The sequence below is a fragment of the Phacochoerus africanus genome, chromosome 2, assembly GCF_016906955.1.
Source record: "Phacochoerus africanus isolate WHEZ1 chromosome 2, ROS_Pafr_v1, whole genome shotgun sequence".
Lineage (NCBI taxonomy): Eukaryota > Metazoa > Chordata > Mammalia > Artiodactyla > Suidae > Phacochoerus > Phacochoerus africanus.
In genome coordinates, this window is record NC_062545.1 from 109,859,299 (window position 1) to 109,878,087 (window position 18,789).

The 18,789-nt window shown below is 38.8% G+C and overlaps 1 protein-coding gene across 5 annotated transcripts in view; it reads left to right on the top strand.

Annotated features, from left to right (window-relative positions):
* Positions 1-18,789, top strand: part of CSNK1G1 (casein kinase 1 gamma 1) — a 197,612-nt gene that overhangs the window by 113,620 nt on the left and 65,203 nt on the right. For 4 of the 5 annotated variants that reach the window (XR_007132945.1, XM_047765870.1, XM_047765890.1 and 1 more), the window contains exons 3-4: positions 2,915-2,955; positions 10,575-10,644. Coding sequence is in view for 3 of the 5 variants with exons in the window: in XM_047765870.1 (XP_047621826.1) it covers positions 2,915-2,955; positions 10,575-10,644 (111 nt within the window). In the remaining 2 variants the exon portion in view is untranslated. The remainder of the gene's footprint in view (positions 1-2,914; positions 2,956-10,574; positions 10,645-18,789) is intronic. The other variant, XM_047765898.1, reaches the window with a different exon arrangement.

An 18,789-nucleotide genomic window follows, 5' to 3' on the forward strand; every position in this document is an offset into this window, starting at 1 on the left:
CTGGGCTGCCTAGCTGATCACAGGGAAAATGAGGAAAAGTTTACCCGCTTGGTTGATGAGGCCACCTAGCTCTGGGAGAAGCAGATCCATAAGTTCCTGGGATTTCTTTGAACCTCTTACATTTTGTTTTTCATAAGAAATCTATGCACAATTTCTGTAATATAGCCAGCTTGTTTTCCTATTTAAAAAGTTTTAGGTCATAATAACAGTGTTTATACAGTGCCAGGAAGGGCTTTACTGAAAAATCTTTATGCAATGTCATATCCGGTGTGGAAGAAGTCTGTGGCCAAGTTAGAATTTTAATCAGCCTGGGAGTTAGCTGTTACTACTACCTCATCTATTCCTCTCCTAGTTATTAGTATCCTTTTCACAATTTTATCAAATATGTTTTTAGTGGGAGCATTAGGCAGAAATACAAATTAACTTTTAGAAGATTAATGCAGTTCATATAGAAAAAAAATTGACTATTTTCTACTTTTTTTCCTTTAAAAAGAAGTTACTTCTCTTACAGTGGCTTCTCAGATGTCAGTCTGGAAACCTGTGAGTCCTCTTTATTAATGTTATCTGCAGACAAATGTTATTCCTAAATTAGTGTTCTCTTCTCTACATAAAGGTAAACTGATAACAGTATTAAAAGCATAATGGTGTAGTTAGCATGGGGCCATCTCTTGTTAAAAATAACAGATGTTATAGGAGTTCCTGTTGTGGTGAAGTGGAAACAAATCCGATGAGTATCCATGAGGATGCAGATTTGATCCCTGACCTTAATTAATGGGTAAGGAATTCAGCATTGCTGTGAGCTGTGGTATAGGTTGCAGACGAGGCGTGGATCCTGTATTGCCATGGCTGTGGAATAGACTGGCAGCTGCAGCTCTGATTAAATCCCTAGCCTGGGAACTTCCACATGCCATGGGTACGGCCCTAAAAAAAAACCCACCAAAAAACCTGAATACAGTGTTCCCAAAATACAGTGTTTTTTTATAATAGAAACAAGCTATTATTATATAAAAATCAGAAACAATTATTTTAATGCTTTAATGTACATTTTTCTATATTATTTTCCATTTATATTTAGCTATGTACATATGTATATATGTGTATATATATTTATATATAACATTTACCTCTTTGTAGTATTTAAAAACTAGTCATATGATACATACCTTTAACTTTTAATCAGTGAAGGTTTGGGTGTCTGAAATGTGCAGAAAATGGTCTTAAGCACCATAGGGCATTGACAGAACCATTAAATAAAATCACTACTCTCAAGGTATTTATAGTCTAGCTGATTAAGAGGGACGAATATATAAGAAGCAATGTGAAATCCAGTGCAATTGCTGACCTATATGTTATGTACTAAGTACTCACAAGGAATTACAATTAGCTTTAAGAATCAGTGGAGAAGTTCCCATTGTGGTGCAGTGGAAATGAACCCAACTAATACCCATGAGGATGTGAGTTTGCTCCCTGGCCTCACTCAGTGGGTCAGGGATACAGTGTTGCTGTGAGCTGAGGTGTAGGTCACAGACAGGGCTCAGATTTTGTGTTGCTGTGGCTGTGGTGTAGGCTGGCAGCTGTAGCTCTGATTCCACCCCTTTCCTGGGAACTTCATATACCACATGTGCAGCCCTTAAAAAAAAAAAAATCAATGGAGTTGGGTAGGTGATAGTTCTAAGTGCCCAGCATGTAGCATAGGCTCACTAAGTGATGGCTGTTGCTCTTATACTCACTCTAAGTTCTTACTCTAGATGTCTGAGATAGGAGAATATTGACTCCATTTCTCTAAATAGAGAAGTTGAGAGGAAGAAAAGTTATAATTTTAGGGAGAACTTTGAGATGTTTAAGTGTTGTCCCCAGTGAACTGTTTTCTGCACATAGTTAAAGGTATAGAGCTAGAGATCTGGTGAAAAGTCAAAACAGCTTTGAAAATTGTCCACTTACAGATAGTGAGTTTTCCAAAAGGAGAGTAGGGCAGTAATTGGTTTTATTTCATATTGTCTTTTATGCCAACTAAAGTTGACAACTGAATACCATGACAGAAAATATAAAAGGCTTATTTGTCAATGAATTAGAAAAATGAGGGTTTGTGTTTATTGTACCAAGAGTTAAAATTTATTTTTGAAATTCTGACATTTCTTCATCTTGGGTTGCCTTATAGCTTAATAGCTGCGAAATGTTAAATAACAAAATGTATGTATGGGAGTTCCCGTTGTGGCTCAGTGGTTAATGAATCCGACTAGGAACCATGAGGTTGCAGGTTCGATCCCTGGCCAAGCTCATTGGGTTAAGGATCCGGCATTGCTGTGAGCTGTGGTGTAGGCTGGCAGCTATAGCTCCGATTAGACCCCTAGCCCAGGAACCTCTATATGCCACGGGTGAGGCCCTAGAAAAAAGACCCAAAAAAGATGACAAAAAAAAGTGCTTACGACAGAGAAAAAGAAATTTTTTTTCAAACTTTTTATCATAGTTGATTTACAGTGTTCCGTCAATTTCTGCTGTATAACAAAGTGACCCAGTTGTACGTATGTATACATTCTTTTTCTCATATTATCTTCCACCATGTTCCATCACATGTGATTGGATATAGTTCCCTGTGTTATACAGCAGGACTTCACTGCTTATCCACTGCAAATGCAGTAGTTTGAATCTACTAACCCCAAACTCCCAGTTGAGATTTGTTTTCTTTAAAATAAAGGATTCTTATGTCTAACTTAAATTTCCAAATTCTCAAGATGTTTTTACTCTTGTCTTGCTGGACCTCATCTCTATTTAGCTTTTCACTTACAAGTCATGTTTCATATATGTGAACAGCATTGGGAATGTGACCTTTCTCATGACCCTGAAAGCTAAGATTTTACTTCTCATTTCCCAGAATAAATGTCACTAAAACATATACATTCTGCTTTTCCCCTAGGTAAAAATCTCTACACCAATGAATATGTAGCTATCAAACTGGTGAGTAGAATCTGTATTTGTGGTACTTACGTTTTAGTGCTCTCACCCTTCACATATTTTTTTTACAGGAGATAATTGTAAGCATTCACAAATCAAAAAAATACTGATTTTTTTTTTCCCTCGCATATGATCCCACAGAGTCATTTCCTTTAAAATATATATAGTGTTAAATGATCAATCACTGTACACTGTATAACACCATAGATTATATACTGTATAGTGTTAGCAATGATAAATCAAAAAATAGTTAATAAAAAAATAGCTGGAAAGAAAAAAAGACTAGAGATTTCTGTGAACTTTGTACCTTTTGCAGCCCTATCTTCTATGATTTTCTTCTTGAATATGACTGATCCATTTAAAAATGTAAGGTATTTATTAATGTACTTAGTAGTAGAGAACTAAATCTGAGTATCTAATCATTACAACTAAAAAACACATCATGTAGTCAGAGTTGAAGGAAAGAGTTCAATTGGTTTTGTCAGTGTTAATCTTATGAATAACCTAGTCATTGAGAATAACATCCTATTAAAAAAAGAATAATTCCATTATCTTTGGGGATTAATAACTTTGGAGGAAACAATTCTTTATCTTATATTTAAGGTTGATACAAAACCATTTTTTAGCCACATGAAATGGATCACATGACTAGTTTCTATGAAACTATAAATGTTGTCATCCCAGTACATTTCCCAGGTAAATGTAGTTTTGGGCTTTATTACTTGGAAGGCAGAGGAGTTAATAGTTGAAGGAAGTATCTGGTGATAATTGCTGTTCTTTTTTAATGAACTGCACCCACTACATCCACATCTGCTCTGTGGTCAGTCTTTCCCTCCTATTAAGCTTGTCTCTGTAGGAGTTAAGAGTTGTTTTATGAAGAACTGACAGGCGTCAGATTAGTTTGTCAACAAAGGAGTAGACCAGGAGCAGGTCTTAGAGAAGGTAGCTGCTAGTGAACCAAGTGTTTTCTTTTGTTTGTTGACTTGAAACTCTTGCTGGAGAAATGGGAGCAGGAAGAGAGGTGTAACAATGCAGACTAGACATTTTTCCAGATTGAATATCAAAGCATTACCTGTGTATTTTTATTTGTAAGAATTTAATTATTCTGTAAAAGTATTCTCTAGTTTATCTGCTTTTTAATTTTTTTGTCTTTATTATATTGGTAGTTGGAATAATTTTGATTCTTTGAAACTAGTAATAGGAAGAATCAGCACATAAAACACTTCAAAATGTTGCCTCAATACTGGATATTTGTAATTGTTCCTTCATTTGTCAAGACTTCTGAGTTGTTATGTTAGGGGCAGTTCTTTCTATCTAGATTCTCCTTCCAGGTTTATACTAGTTGACCTATTTAGATAAGCGTGCTTAACTTCTTCTTCTTCTTGCTTTTTAGGGTGGCCCTTTCAGCATATGGAAGTTCCCAGGCTAGGGGTTGAATCGGAACTGTAGCTGATGGCCTACACCACAGCCACAGCAACACCAGATCCAAGTCACAGCTGCAACCTACACTACAGCTCTTAGCAATGCCAGATCCTTAACCCGCTGAGAAAAGCCAGGGATCGAACCCACGTCCTCATGGATACTAGTCAGGTTCATTACCAATGAGCCACAACAGGAACTCCAGCATAACATATTATTAACATGACTTAGGTTGCATTTCACTTATATTTTGTTAAAGTTTTATTCTTTGAATGGCCAAGAGTTAAAGCTAACTAGACTTCATGTCGTCTATAAGGTGCATCTCAGTACCTCGTTTCTCTTTCAAATAAATTTTAAATAAAAGCTTTTTAGAGAATAACGGTGTTGTCTACAGGCCTTGTCTTCTTGCTGTGGGTCTGTATTCTCTGTGGGAGACATAATGGCAGTAATTGAGCTCTTTTCATTTAATAGCAAAATTTGCCTTAAGCGTTATGGTCCTACAAGGTATCGGTCTGCTTTCAGTTTAGGATTTCAGGCAGGCATGTCTGTTTCAGAATAACTGTGATTCTGGCAAATAGCCAGCCCTCTATGGAAAAGTAATCAGCATCTGGCCCAGAAATACAAGGAAGCACTGCTGATAGTGTTTCATTTCTACTTTGTTTGGATCTTCATTGTGGGTTCTTGGATTGCTAGGAACATTTTCTTAAAAATTAGATACAGTGTAAACAATTGATTATAATGAACCCCTGCTTTACCCCATCACCAACAGTTCTGAGGTTCTTTCTCTCTTTTTGGCAGCACCCAGGGCATGCAGAAGTTCCTGGGTGTGGAGTCGCACCTGTGCCACTGCAGTGACTTGAGTCACAGCAGAGACAAGACCAGATCTTTAAGCACTAGGTCACCAGGAAACTCCTCTGGGGCTGTTTTTAACAGAGCTTTTCTACCAGTTGTTAAAAAAGCTTTCTCTTCATGCTGCTAATCCTACTTCCTTTCACAGTGTGGTTAGACTGTTTGCAGTGTCCTTTGTTCATGGTGCTTTCTGAGGAGCACTTGAAGCTCCAGTTGGCTAAGTAGACCACAACTGTGTACTGAAGGGGTTGGCTACAGGACGTAAGTCCTTCCATTTATGATGAAACCTTCTCATGTCTGAATATATGTAGGTGGGTATACCCACATTCAGCCCTATAGCTCTAAAGAGTTTTTGCTTTTTTTAATGTTAACTTATTGACCCAAGATCAGATTGAATATTTACTATTAATATTTCCAATATAAAGTTTTAGAGTATTATGTTTGAAAAAGGATCTGTGTTTTTTTAAAAAATTCATTGGCTTCTGTGGTTTATCAGAATCCAGTACAGTTTATCCAGAAAGAACACTCCTCTTTCTAGTGTTTACATCAACCTCTGGTTCCATATCACTTTGTCATCACTGTTTCTTTTGATTTCTTGTGAATTATTAGTGATTTTTGCTAAAAGACAAATTCTATAATTTGCTGCTTTGATGGTGATATATTAGAAGATCTAAAACAAAATAGAAACTCTCTATCTGAATAAATGAATTAGGAAGTGAGTCTACAATATAATTAGTCTTATGTACATTTTTTTGGTCTGTAAGAGTCTTGAAAAACTTGAAGTCCAACTCTGATGATTGCTGATTTTGCAGTCAAAGAAGGTTATGGGTTCTTTCATAGAGCTCCTTAGGGATTTGAAGTATTTCAGTCTACCTGAATTGATTTAAATAAAACCTTCCTAGAAGCAAAGGGACATACTAGATAATTTCAAGGAAAGCTGCAAATTCTGTGATTATGGATTTATATCTTAGGAAAAATGCAGACAACATCAAGTGGGTTCAGGAAGAGCCCTCAAAGATGATCAAAGAACTAAAAAATACGACCAGTGAGGAAAAGTTTAAAAAACTGAAATTACTTTGCCTAAATAAAGGAAATTTAGGAAATGATTGAAGAGCTTTGTTATTTGAAGATAGCTATTACAGCATTTACAGGCTATTCAGGAGCCATTTTATCTTTGTTATTGAGGACGTAAGAGAAATAGGCTAAAGTTTCAGTAGTTGAAATTTTAGTCACATATAAAGACCTTCTGAACCATGAAACTTGTTAAACACCAGCATGAATTATCAGGGAAGCTGTGGCACTCACCTTCCTTTGAGCCTATCTTAAAAATAGGACAAGAAGTTTCCGTTGTGGCTCCGTGGAAACGAATCTGACTGGTAACCATGAGGACGCAGGTTTGATCCAGGGATGGCCTCGATCAGTGGGTTAAGGATCTGGTGTTGCTGGGAGCCGTAGTGTATGTAGCAGAGACGACTTTGATCTGCTGTTACTGTGCTGTGGCGTAGACCAGTGGCTATAACTCTGATTCAGCTTCTAGCCCAGAAACCTCTGTATGCCACAGGTGTGGCCCTAAAAAGACCAAAAAAATAAATAAATAAAGATAACTAATGAATAAATAAATAAATAAATAAATAGGACAAGTAACGAGTTAATGGGGAAAGGACAGTTTTTCCAACATAAGATGTTGGAAACTAGAGATCCACATCCAATGAAGTGAGACCTTTACCTTATATCACACATAAAATTTAACTCAAAATGGATCAAAGGCTCAAACATAAGAGCCAAAACTATAAATCTCTTAGAAGAATACTTAGGGGAAAAGCTTCATAACATTAGATTTGGCAGTGATTTCTTGAATGTGACACAAAAAGCACAAGCAAGAAAAGATAAATTGGACTTTGTCAAAATTAAAAACTTTTGTAGGAGTTTCTGTCGTGGCTCAGTGGTTAACGTATCCGACTAGGAACCACGAGGTTGCAGGTTCGATCCCTAGCCTTGCTCACTGGGTTAGGAATCAGGCGTTGCCATGAGCTGTGGTGTCGAAGATGCGGCTTGGATCTGGCATTGCTGTGGCTGTGGCATAGGCTGGCATCTACAGCTCCAATTAGACCCCTAGCCTGGGAATCTCCATATGCAGTGTGTGCAGCCCTAGGAAAGACAAAAAGACAAAAAAAAAAAAAAATTAAATAAAAGCTTTTGTTTATCAAGGGACCCAACAGAGTGAAAAGACCATTCATGGGATTGGAGAAAATATTTGAAAAACATATATCTGATAAAGAATTGATTGCTTTACCATTTTAACCATTTTTAAGTGTACAGTTCAGTGGCATTAAGTATATTCACATTGGTGTGCAACCATCACTGTTAACCATCTCAAGAACCTTTTCACCATTGTCAACTAAATAAAATCCTTTACTTATTAAACACCAACACTATTTCCCTCTTACCTAAGATACTGGCAACCACCCTTCAGCTTTCTGTCTCTATGAATTTGACTACTCTATGTACCTCAGAGCAGTAGAATCACACAGTCTTTGTCCGTTGGGGTCTGGCTTATTTCTTTTTTTTTCTTTTCTTTTTTTTTAGGGCTGCACCCACAGCATACGGAGGTTCCCAGGCTATGGGTCCAATGGGAGCTGCAGCTGCTGGCCTACAACACAGCCACAGCAACGCAGGATCTGAGCTGCATCTGCAGCCTATATCGCAGCAAAGCTCACAGGAATGCTAGATCTTTAACCCACTGAGTGGGGCCATGGATGGAATCCCTGCCTTCATGGATGCTAGTTAGGTTTGTCATTGCTAGGCCACAGTGGGAACTACTGGGTCTGGCTTATTTTGCTTAGCATAACGTTCCCAAGATTCATCCATTTTGTAGCATGTATCACAATGTCTTTCCTTTTTAATGGCTAAATAATATTCCACCATGTGTATGGAAAAATGTAACGATCTTTTATTTATCCGTTCATTTGCTGGTAGATACTTGGATTGCTTCTACCTTTTAACTGTTGTGAATTATATTGCAGTGAATATGGGTCTACAAATGCCAATTTGAGTCCTCATTTTCAGTTCTTTTGGGTTTATATCCAGAAGTAGAATTGGTGGATCATATGGTAATTCCGTGTTTAATTTTTTGAGAAATTGCAGTGCCGTTTTCCACAGTAGCTGTACCATTTTACATTCCCCTCAGCAATGCACAAGTTTTCCTATTTCTCCACATACTTGACAACACTTGTTATTTCTGTGTGTTTGATAACAGCCATCCTAATGGATATACGGATACATCTTTTAGGGTACTATTTGATTTTCTTATTAACTACTTGCTGTCAATTCAGAATGGTTAGCCAGCCAATTCTTGAAGTTTGGTATAGAGCAAAGTGTTGCAGTGTGGCTGCTTTATTTTTTGGCTCCTTAGAAAACTCTATTTTTAAAAACTTGAACGTATCTCAATTACATATCTCAGTTGCATTTACAGCCCTTAATTGTCCTAAGTGTACAAATAAATATAACACTGTTCCTGCAGCATTATTCATAATACGGAAAACTGAAAACAGTTCAAATGTCCAAAAGTTATGGTTTGTGCGTATGTATACACACACAATGCACATCTATATACACACATACCAAAAAAATATACAGTTTTACTTACTGCCGTGGAATGATATATCATCACATTGAATTTAAAGGCACATTACAGAATACCAAATATAGTATACTCTCATTTATTTAAAGTATAGTTTTGAGTCTATATTATATAAAAATACATGTATAAATAAATATTTGGAAAAACATTCACCAAAATGCTAATAGTGCTTCTCTTTTGAATAATAACATCTCAGGTTATTTTTACTAGTTTTCTGAAATATGAAATTTTTTCTGATCATATATTATTTTTCTAAAAGTAATAAAACCAGGAGTTTCCATTGTAGCTTAGTGGTTTAAGGACCTGACATCCTCTCTGTGAGGATTTGGATTTGATCCCTGGCCTCAGTCAGTGGGTTAAGGACCCATGTTGCTGTGGCTGTAGCATAAGCTGGCAGCTACAGTTCTGATTCGCTCTCTGGCCTGTGAACTTCACATGTGATAGGTGTGTTCATAAAAAGAAAAAATAATAAAACCATTTACTACCCAAACTTCATAATAAACAGGAAATACATGTTATTTAATTGAAAGATTTGGCATCTGGTTTCCTTAGAGACTACATCTCAGGAGAACTCTTGATGGTGAGAGAGCTATCCTTGAGTGATGGCTCATCCAGAATACCTATCTACCTTCCTTCCTACTCTCCTTCCTTCCTTTCTTCATTCCTTTCTTACTTCTTCCCTCCCTTCCTCCCTTCCTTCCTTTTTTTGTCTTTTTTCCGGCCGCACCCACAGCGTATGGAAGTTCCCAGACTAGGGGGTGAATTGGAGCTACAGCTACCAGCCTGTGCCACAGCCACAGCAACACCAGATCTGAGCCCCGTCTGCAGTCTACACCACAGCTCACAGCAACCCTGGATCCTTAACCCACTGAACGAGGCCAGGGATCGAACCTTCGTCCTCGTGGATACTAGTTGCGTTTGTTACCACTGAGTCACAATGGGAACTCCTAGAATTTTTCTCTCTCTCTCTGGTTTTTTTTTAGGGCCAAACCCATGGCACATGGAGGTTCCCAGGCTAGGGGTCAAATCGGAGCTATTGCCACTGGCCTACACCAAAGCACAGCAACACAGGATCCGAGCCATGCCTGACCCACACCACAGCTCCCGGCAATGCCGGATCCTCAACCCACTAAGTGAGGCCACAGATCAATCCCGCATCCTCATGGATGCTAGTCGGGTTGGTTAACTGCTGAGCCATGACAGGAACTCTGGGAACTCCTAGAATTTTTTTTTTTTTTCGTCTTTTTGCTATTTCTTGGGGCGCTCCCGAGGCATATGGAGGTTCCCAGGCTAGGGGTCAAATCCGAGCTGTAGCCACCAGCCTACGCCACAGCCACAGCAACGCAGGATCCGAGCCGCGTCTGCAACCTACACCACAGCTCACGGCAACACCGGATCGTTAACCCACTGAGCAAGGGCAGGGACCGAACCCGCAACCTCATGGTTCCTAGTCGGATTCGTTAACCACTGCGCCACGACGGGAACTCCCATAGAATTTTTTTATTTCAATATCCTTGGTAGGAATTGTATGTAATTCAGCTACATCTTCCCCAGATGTGCTTTCTAAGAGAAATTGTGGTAAGAAAATGCTATCCTATATGAATATCATCTCTAAAATATTAAGTGGTCTTAGCCCTGGTTTACTCTGAAAACCTAGGAATGGAAAAATCCTATTTATCTAAATGTGATCACAATTTCTCTTCTTGGGTTTCAGGAACCAATAAAATCACGTGCTCCACAGCTTCATTTAGAGTACAGGTTTTATAAACAGCTCGGCAGTGCAGGTAAGTCATGTCTGTTTTCTCCATTTACTTAGCATATAGTTTAGCTGGAAGCCCTAACATATGCAGATTTTCTTATCTACTTTACCCTTTTTACCAGACCATATATCTCCCCCTACTACTGGATAGGTAAATAAACACAGTCAACTAAAAAGCTGCTTGCCCTCTGACTTCCGGAAGGCAGTTGAGTTGGCTAGGGATCTGTGATGCCATGACTGTGCCCACAAACCAACCTTTGAATACTTTCATCTACCTGCTTTTTGGTAATTTAGTCATTCTCTTTTCATTCCTTTGTATGTACTGAAACTAGGAGGTGTTGATAATTTACAAGCTGTGTTTTACCACATTGAAACTATATATCCATTTTAAAGATGTACTACTAAAAAAATATCTTCTGAATTACTTTAACACTGTCATTTTATTCTCATTAATTTGGAAGACTTTTCTATATGATTGTAATAACCTGTGACCGTTGAGGATTTTTAAAAATTAAGTTTATAATTTTTAAGAAACATTCCTGGGACTTCCCGTTGTGGCGCACGCAACAGAAACAAACCAACCAGTATCCATGAGGATACAGGTTTGATCCTTGGCCTTGCTCAGTGGATTAAGAATCCGGCATTGCCATGAGCCGTGGTGTAGGTCACAGATCTGGCTCAGATCCTGAGTTGCTGTGGCTGTGGCTGTGGCCAGCAGCTGTAGCTCTGATTCGATTCTGAGCTGGGGAACTTCCATATGGCAAGGGTACCGCCCTTAAAATTAAAAAAAAAAATTTTTTTTTTAACTCTAAAAGCTCTAATTTCTGAAATATTTCTCTGGCTTCCAGAAAAGTATCTTGACGAAGCAAATGTTAACAACACTAAGGAGGTTGAGCCCATAGGTTACTTATTGCAGAAGGTGAACTCCTTTGGTGCTAGGTTAATTATTCAACATTAGCAGACGTTCCTCTGCTTTATGCTTTCTAAAGTGTGACAGGTTTTTTTTTGTGAATGACCAAAACATGATTTCTATTTCAAGTACTATTACTAAAGGTATTATTGAAGTAATTTGAGTTTCACTTCCTAAAACATATGGAATTATATAGGAGCCTCTGGGTGTTACTCCAAGTTATCTTATACTTTGACCATGGCAGTAATCAGCTATAATGATAACCTGAGGAGGTCAGATTGAACATTTGTCTTTCATTGAATCTAACATGAGTTCTTACAGTAGCCTCTCAGTATATATTTGTTCATTGATTGTATCCTTAAATATGGAGAGTTCATGGCATAGGATTTAAGATTGGCAACTGAGTTCATAGGACACAGGTATATATAATTTGAGGTTTGTTTTCCTAGAACTCAACTTTAAAGTTGGTTTTTATGTTGTTCCTGTGTCATAAAATTCAGGGTGATAATTATCACAGCCCACTTACCATAAACATTGTTTGTACGTGTCTCAACAATCTATGGCACAGGTGAAAACATGCTAGATCCAGCCCAGTGTAGCATTTTGAGTGGGCTGGAGGAAAGTGAGCAGACCAGTTTGCAGGATTTCCTCTAAGATCGTCAAAACAGACCACCAGAACAGGTCATTACTCTCTTTTCCACATGGAGCCACAAAGTCTCATGAACCAGTTATGTAGGGATAACATCTGTACTGCTGTGTTCATACTTTTCTCAAGTTCAAGAGAACATTACAGATTCTTAAAGTTTGGGCATTCTTATGCACTGAAAACAAGGATTAATAGGGAGAATACTAGAGGAAAGGGGATTTTAAAAATTGCCTTTCACTTAAGGCAGTGAGGAAAAACTGGAATCTCTGAGGCTGATAAATCTCCTGCAATCAGTGGGAATAGGAGGGCTCTCTTATGGTCAGGGCAGCTGTTGGCTCGTGGTCAGGTAGGTTGGTCATGATTGGTCACCTTCTCCATACCTCTTAGGACAATCATCTAGAAGTCACAAAGCCTTCTAGGTCTTGCATGAATTTTATTGGTGATTCCTGACCTCTTTTCTGCTTTTTGAGATTGTCCTCTGTTCTTAAAGTAGTGGTGATGGAGTATCATCTTCTTAATATTCTGGCCTGCAGCTAACAAGATGGCCTCAAGCTTTTCCAGGTTAGAAAGAGCTTAACAGAACTGTTAGAGGAGTTCCCCTTGTGGTGCAGTGGAAATGAATCCGACTAGGAACCATGAGGTTGCAGGTTTGATCCCTGGCCTCGCTCAGTGGTTTAAGGATCCGGTGTTGCTGTGGCTGTGGCTGTGGCTGGCAGCTGCAGTTCTGATTAGACCCCTAGCCTGGGAACCTCCATATGCCGCAGGTGTGGCCCTAAAAAGACAAAAAAAAAAAAAAAAAAGAGAGAGAGAGAGAGAGAAACCGTTAGAAATTTCTGCCCGGTGTAAGAATTGCTTCTAGGGTTTTCTTAACAAATGATCGTACATTTCTCCTTGACTACTTTTGGCAGAGTGTGGACTTTACCACTCTTCAGGGTAATTCAGTTTTGTGAAGTCTGATATGTTGGAAGTCCTTCATATTGGGCCAAAATTTGCCTTTTTAAAATTTTCCTGGAGCACATTGAGCCCTCTGTTACCAGCTCAGAGGCATTTATGACAAGTCTTATATGCCACATCCTACAGTGCTCACCTGCAAGTCCTCTATTAAGCTATGTAGCTTCAATTCCTTCAAAATTTTTTGTATTATATGATTTACAGATACTGAAGTGTCATTTCTCTACTAGCAAGCATGAATACGCACGTGTGCGCGCGCGCGTGCACACACACACACACACTCATAGTTTTGTGATGTTCTTCTTCAGTGAGCCTTATAAAACAGCACCAGCAACTCTGGATTTGGAGATACTGGGGTTATTATCTTCTTTGATTTGGACACAATGCTTTTTTTTGGGTCACACCCACAGTGTGTATAAGTTCCAGACCAGGGAGCGAACCCACACCACAGGAGTACCCCAAGCTACATCAGTGACAACACGGGATCCTTAACCCACTGATACACCAGGGATTTATGGATGTGGAATTCTAAATCTATGAATTCAGATTAGCTGTTTTAACAGCTCTATCTCATAGTTGACTGTTAATGATTTTATGGAGTTCTACTCAGCTAAAACCTTTCCATGTTTTTTTTGTGTAAGCTGCCATCAACCAAGGCTTTCTGCATTTTTCTGTTTATATAATTGATTTGATCACATAAACCTCTTTAAGTGTCATCTTTTTTTTAAATCCCATTATTGCTAAGTATTGGTACACTTTTCAATCTTGATTCTATTATATGTTGACTGTATTTTTTTTATTGTAATTGCATAACCCTTACCCCCCAACCCCACCTGTGCAAGATGACTATAAGCTCCTTGAGAACAAGGCTTGTGACTTTTTCACCCTAGTGTCTCAGATGTATCTCAAAGCCCAACATACTTGTTTTACATTAACAGGAAGTTGGGAAGTATTTTGTTGACACAAGTTGGGAAGATTTGATAAGCATGCATTTTTAGATTTTTGCCAAATGATAAATAAAAATACTCCCTGGGGGTGGCCAAAAAAGGCAATTTAGTTTGAAAACAGATTAGTTGACAAAGTAGATAACATTTCACCATGTCTCCCTGTAAAGGTGAGCATGAACTCTAGTGCTTGTTCCTAATATACTGGCATGAGCATTTCTCTTCCTATTTTTCTAGAGTGAAGTTCCCAACTGCAAATGTGATTCATCAGTAGTTCATGTTTGGGCAGCTAGATCATATTTGTCACTCTCTTCAGAACCAAGGTGATGTTGTGGCACTGTAGATAAGCCACCTTTCATGTGGAAAGCATTCAAACCAAAATAATGCAGTCATTGTTTTTTTTTATTCGCCTGTGCTTTGTATATTATTCAGCACAACCCAAAGATTTGCAAAATATTTGGATATCGTGACAAGAAATACTTAAAAAGGAAAAAAACCTAGCTTTGTTCAAGGAATTAATCAGTACTTCTGAAATAAATGGATGATATTTTGAGGGAGAAATGAGTGATTATGAATTTAAAGGACATTGCTATAGCTGTTTTGACCAGAGTTTGAGACTTTTAGGTTCCTAAAATAGGAACTTTTGTGTTGGCTTTAGAGTAAGACCATTTCTTCCTCAGATACCCAAGTCTCAATCATTACTTTGGTTGTTTATCTCCACATTTTCCTGACTGTACGATCTGGAGATTCATACCAGTTCTCTACTCCTGTGTAGATAGAACAGAAGTGGTAGCACTGGCTAACTCCAGACATGTTTTGGGTTTTTTTCAGAAGTTTTTATTAGCAGCATTGGTTTTTTCCTTAAGAATCATAAACACATTTTTATTCTTTTAAAAATTAAAAATTTTTTTTATTAAAGTATAGTTGATTTACAATGTTGTGCCAGGTGAACATGGTTTCAGGTAGAGCTTTTCCTGATTGTCTCTTCTTTTCCTTGTTTGATCTCTAGCTTTTCCCCTTCCTTACCATTCTTTTCTCTAATGAACAGTTAACATTTCAGGCTTTACTGATTCTAGCTTTGCCATCAAGAATTTCAAGCCCTGGAGTTCCTTCATGGCTCAGCAGTAACAAACCCAACTAGCATCCATGAGGACGCAGATTCAATCCCTGGCCTTGCTCAGTGGGCTAAGGATCTGGCATTGCTATGGCTGTGGTGTAGGCCAACAACTGCAGTTCCAATTCAACCCCTAGCCACATGCCACGGGTGTGGCCCTAAAAAGACAAAAAAAAAAAAAAAGAATTTCAAAACCTGATTATTTACTCTGAAGGTTGATATCTCAGTAAGGGCCTTGAGAGTCTTAAAACTGAAGATAAGGATTTTGGTCTTCCTAAAAGCTGTCATTTTTTTCTTTTTTTGTCTATTGTAGAAACCAAATTACGAAATGTTAAAGGATATTTTGAAAGGAAATGATGGTCCATGTTCTTACCACCCTAACTCAGCCACATTTCATTTGAAGACTTATTTCATTGTTTACCTCAGTTCACATGCAACTGCATGTCTTCTTTGACTACATATAACATTCGTCATGATGTACCTCATATACATATTTTTTAATTATTGTATAATATCCCATCAACTTCATGGGCCATAATTTATGCACACATTTTGTTCTGTCAGACATTTAGTTTGTTTTCATTTGAAGAAATCATTTCCTCTATTGATTTCTAGTACCTGAGTTTGGTGTTTTTTTTCTTTTGTTTTGTTTTTGTTTTTGTTTTTTTGCTTTTTAGGGCCATACATGTGGCATATGGAGGTGCCCAGGCTAGGGGTCTAATCAGCTACAGCTGCCAGCCTATGCCACAGCCGCAGCAATGCTAGATCCGAGCCGCATCAATGACCCACACCACAGCTGATGGCAACGGCAGATCCTTAACCCACTGAGCAAGGTCAGGGATCAAACTCACAACCTCATGGTTCCTAGTCGGATTTGTTTTTGCTGTGCCACAGTGGGAACTCCTAATACCTGAGCATTATAGCTCAAAACTTTTCTTTCATATGTTCTTCCACCTACTCCCTCTATGATATGATGGTGATTTTTAAATATTTTAAGATCTTTTAAATGATTGTTTAAGTTTATTCCAAAGGATTCAGAACCTAAATTATAGACAGAAATTTCAGAAAGATTAAGTTTGGGCTTTGTGTAACAATTAAAACAGTGTGAAAGTAATCTAAATGTCATTAGTATTGATCTGGATAAATAGAGAAGGTAGAGGATAAAGAAAGAAAGAGGAGTTCCCTCTGTGGTATAGTGGATTAAGGATCTGAAGTAGCTGCAGCTATGGCTTGGATTCAATCCCTGGCCCAGGAACTTCCATAATGCTTTGGGTACAGCCAAAAAAAAAAAAAAAAAAAGAAGAAGAAAGTAGGAGTTCCCGTCATGGCTCAGTGGTTAACGAATCCGACTAGGAACCATGAGGTTTTGGGTTCCATCCCTGCCCTTGCTCAGTGGGTTAAGGATCTGGCATTGCCGTGAGCTGTGGTGTAGGTTGTAGACGCAGCTCGGATCCCGCATGGCTGTGGCTCTGGCGTAAGCCGGCTGCTACAGCTCCAATTAGACCCCTAGCCTGGGAACCTCCATATGCCACGGGAGTGACCCTAGAAAAGGCAAAAAGACAAAAAAAAAAAGAAGAAGAAGAAGAAAGTAGAGCCCTATGTACTAATATGAAACAATGCCCCAATATATTTTAAGTAAAAAGTTTACTTAATATAACATGATTGTATTTGTGTAATACAGCAAAAACATATATGCTATAGATGTTCCCATGAGCACAGAAAATAACTGAATGGATATATTAAAAAGTTAATGATTATCTTAGAAGAGAATAATGAGAAATAGAAAGCAGTCTTTAAGTGTATACTTTCTTTTTCTTTTTTTTTTTTGGCTGTGCCCACAGCATACAAAAGTTCCCAGGCCAGGGATCAAACCAGTGCCACATCGGTGACCTGAGCCACAGGAGTGACAGTGCCAGATCCTTAACCCGTTGAGCCACCAGGAATTCACTTTAATTCTTTCATATTGCTTGCATTTTTTCTCCTGATCATGTATTATTATTGTTATTGTTATAATAATTTTTTAAAAGACTGCAGCAGTGGATTTATGGTCTCTCTTCTACCTCTTCCATCATCAATCACCCTGGTTCTGTCCCCACTTATCCAGAGCCATGCTTTAACAGTTAATGGTGCAATACCTTGTTTCCTTTCTTTCTAAACACCTTCTTGTAAGAAGAGAAGAAACAGATTGTGAACCAGAAGAGGCTGTCTTATGCAATAGGATTTCCTATCTCTTAGGGGGAGGTTTGTATTCAGGCAGAAGCTGAACAGTTCAGCATTTTGGATGTTGTGAGGGAGATTTGTGCACTGGGTAGAAAGTTAGAATACATAACTTTTAAGACCTATTTGAATACTGAGATTGTATTAAAAACTCTTAAAGACCACATTACTATACCTGAAACATCCTGGTGCGGATGTTCTTAGTATCCTAGTTTCAAAAGATATAAATTTAGGAGTTCCTTCTTTGGCCCAACAGGATCCATGGCATCTTGGGAACGCTGGGACACAGGTTTAATCCCCTGCCTAGCACAGTGGGTTAAGGATCCAGCATTGCCACAGCTGTGGCTTAGGTTGCATTGCGGCTTGGATCTGATCCCTGGTGGATGAATTCCATAAGCCTGGGGTGGCCAAAAAAGAGGGTGGGATATAAATTTATTTTTCTGAGTTAATTACATAAATATAATCCTGGTAAAGTGAACAACCAGAGGTCATTGAATCAGAATTGAAACATTATCTAGTGTTTTCACATACTTGGGTGGGTAGGGAGGTAGATTTTTATTGGCAAATAATGGTTCAGTTATTGAGCCTGATGTTGCTGGAGAATTTCCAGATTTATTACAAAGAAGAACAATTTTTTTTTTTTTTAATTTATGGCCACACTGTGCCAAATAGAAGTTCCCAGGCCGGGGATCCATCCAAGACACAGCTGTGACTTACACTGCAGCTGTGGCAACTTGGAATCCTTTAACCCACTGTGCTGGGTTAGGGTTCAAACCCACACCTCCTGAGCCACTGCAGTCAGATTCTTTTTTTTTTTTTTTTTGGCTTTTTGCCTTTTCTTGAGCCACTCCTGTGGCATATGGAGGTTCCCAGGCTAGGGGTCTAATCGGAGCTGTAGCTGCCAGCCTACACCACAGCCACAGCAACGCCAGATCTGAGCCTCGTCTGCGCCCTACACCACAGCTCACGGCAATGCCAGATCCTTAACCCACTGAGCAAGGCCAGGGATCAAACCCAAAACCTCATGGTTCCCAGTCAGATTCATTAACCATTGTGCCACGACGAGAACTCCTGCAGTCAGATTCTTAACCTACTGCACCATAGCAGGAACTCTGAGAGCAATATTTTTATTTTTTATTATTTATTTTAATTTTTTTTAAGGGCTGTACCCTTGGCATACAGACGTTCCTAGGCTAGGGGTTGAATCAGAGCTGTAGCCACCAGCCTACGCCACAGCCACAGCAGCACGGGATCAGAGCCGTGTCTGCAGCCTACATCACAGCTCACGGCAATGCCCGTTCCTTAACCCACTGGGTGAGGCCAGGGATCGAACCTGTATCCTCATGGATATTAGTCAGATTCATTTCTGCTGAGCCATGACGGGAACT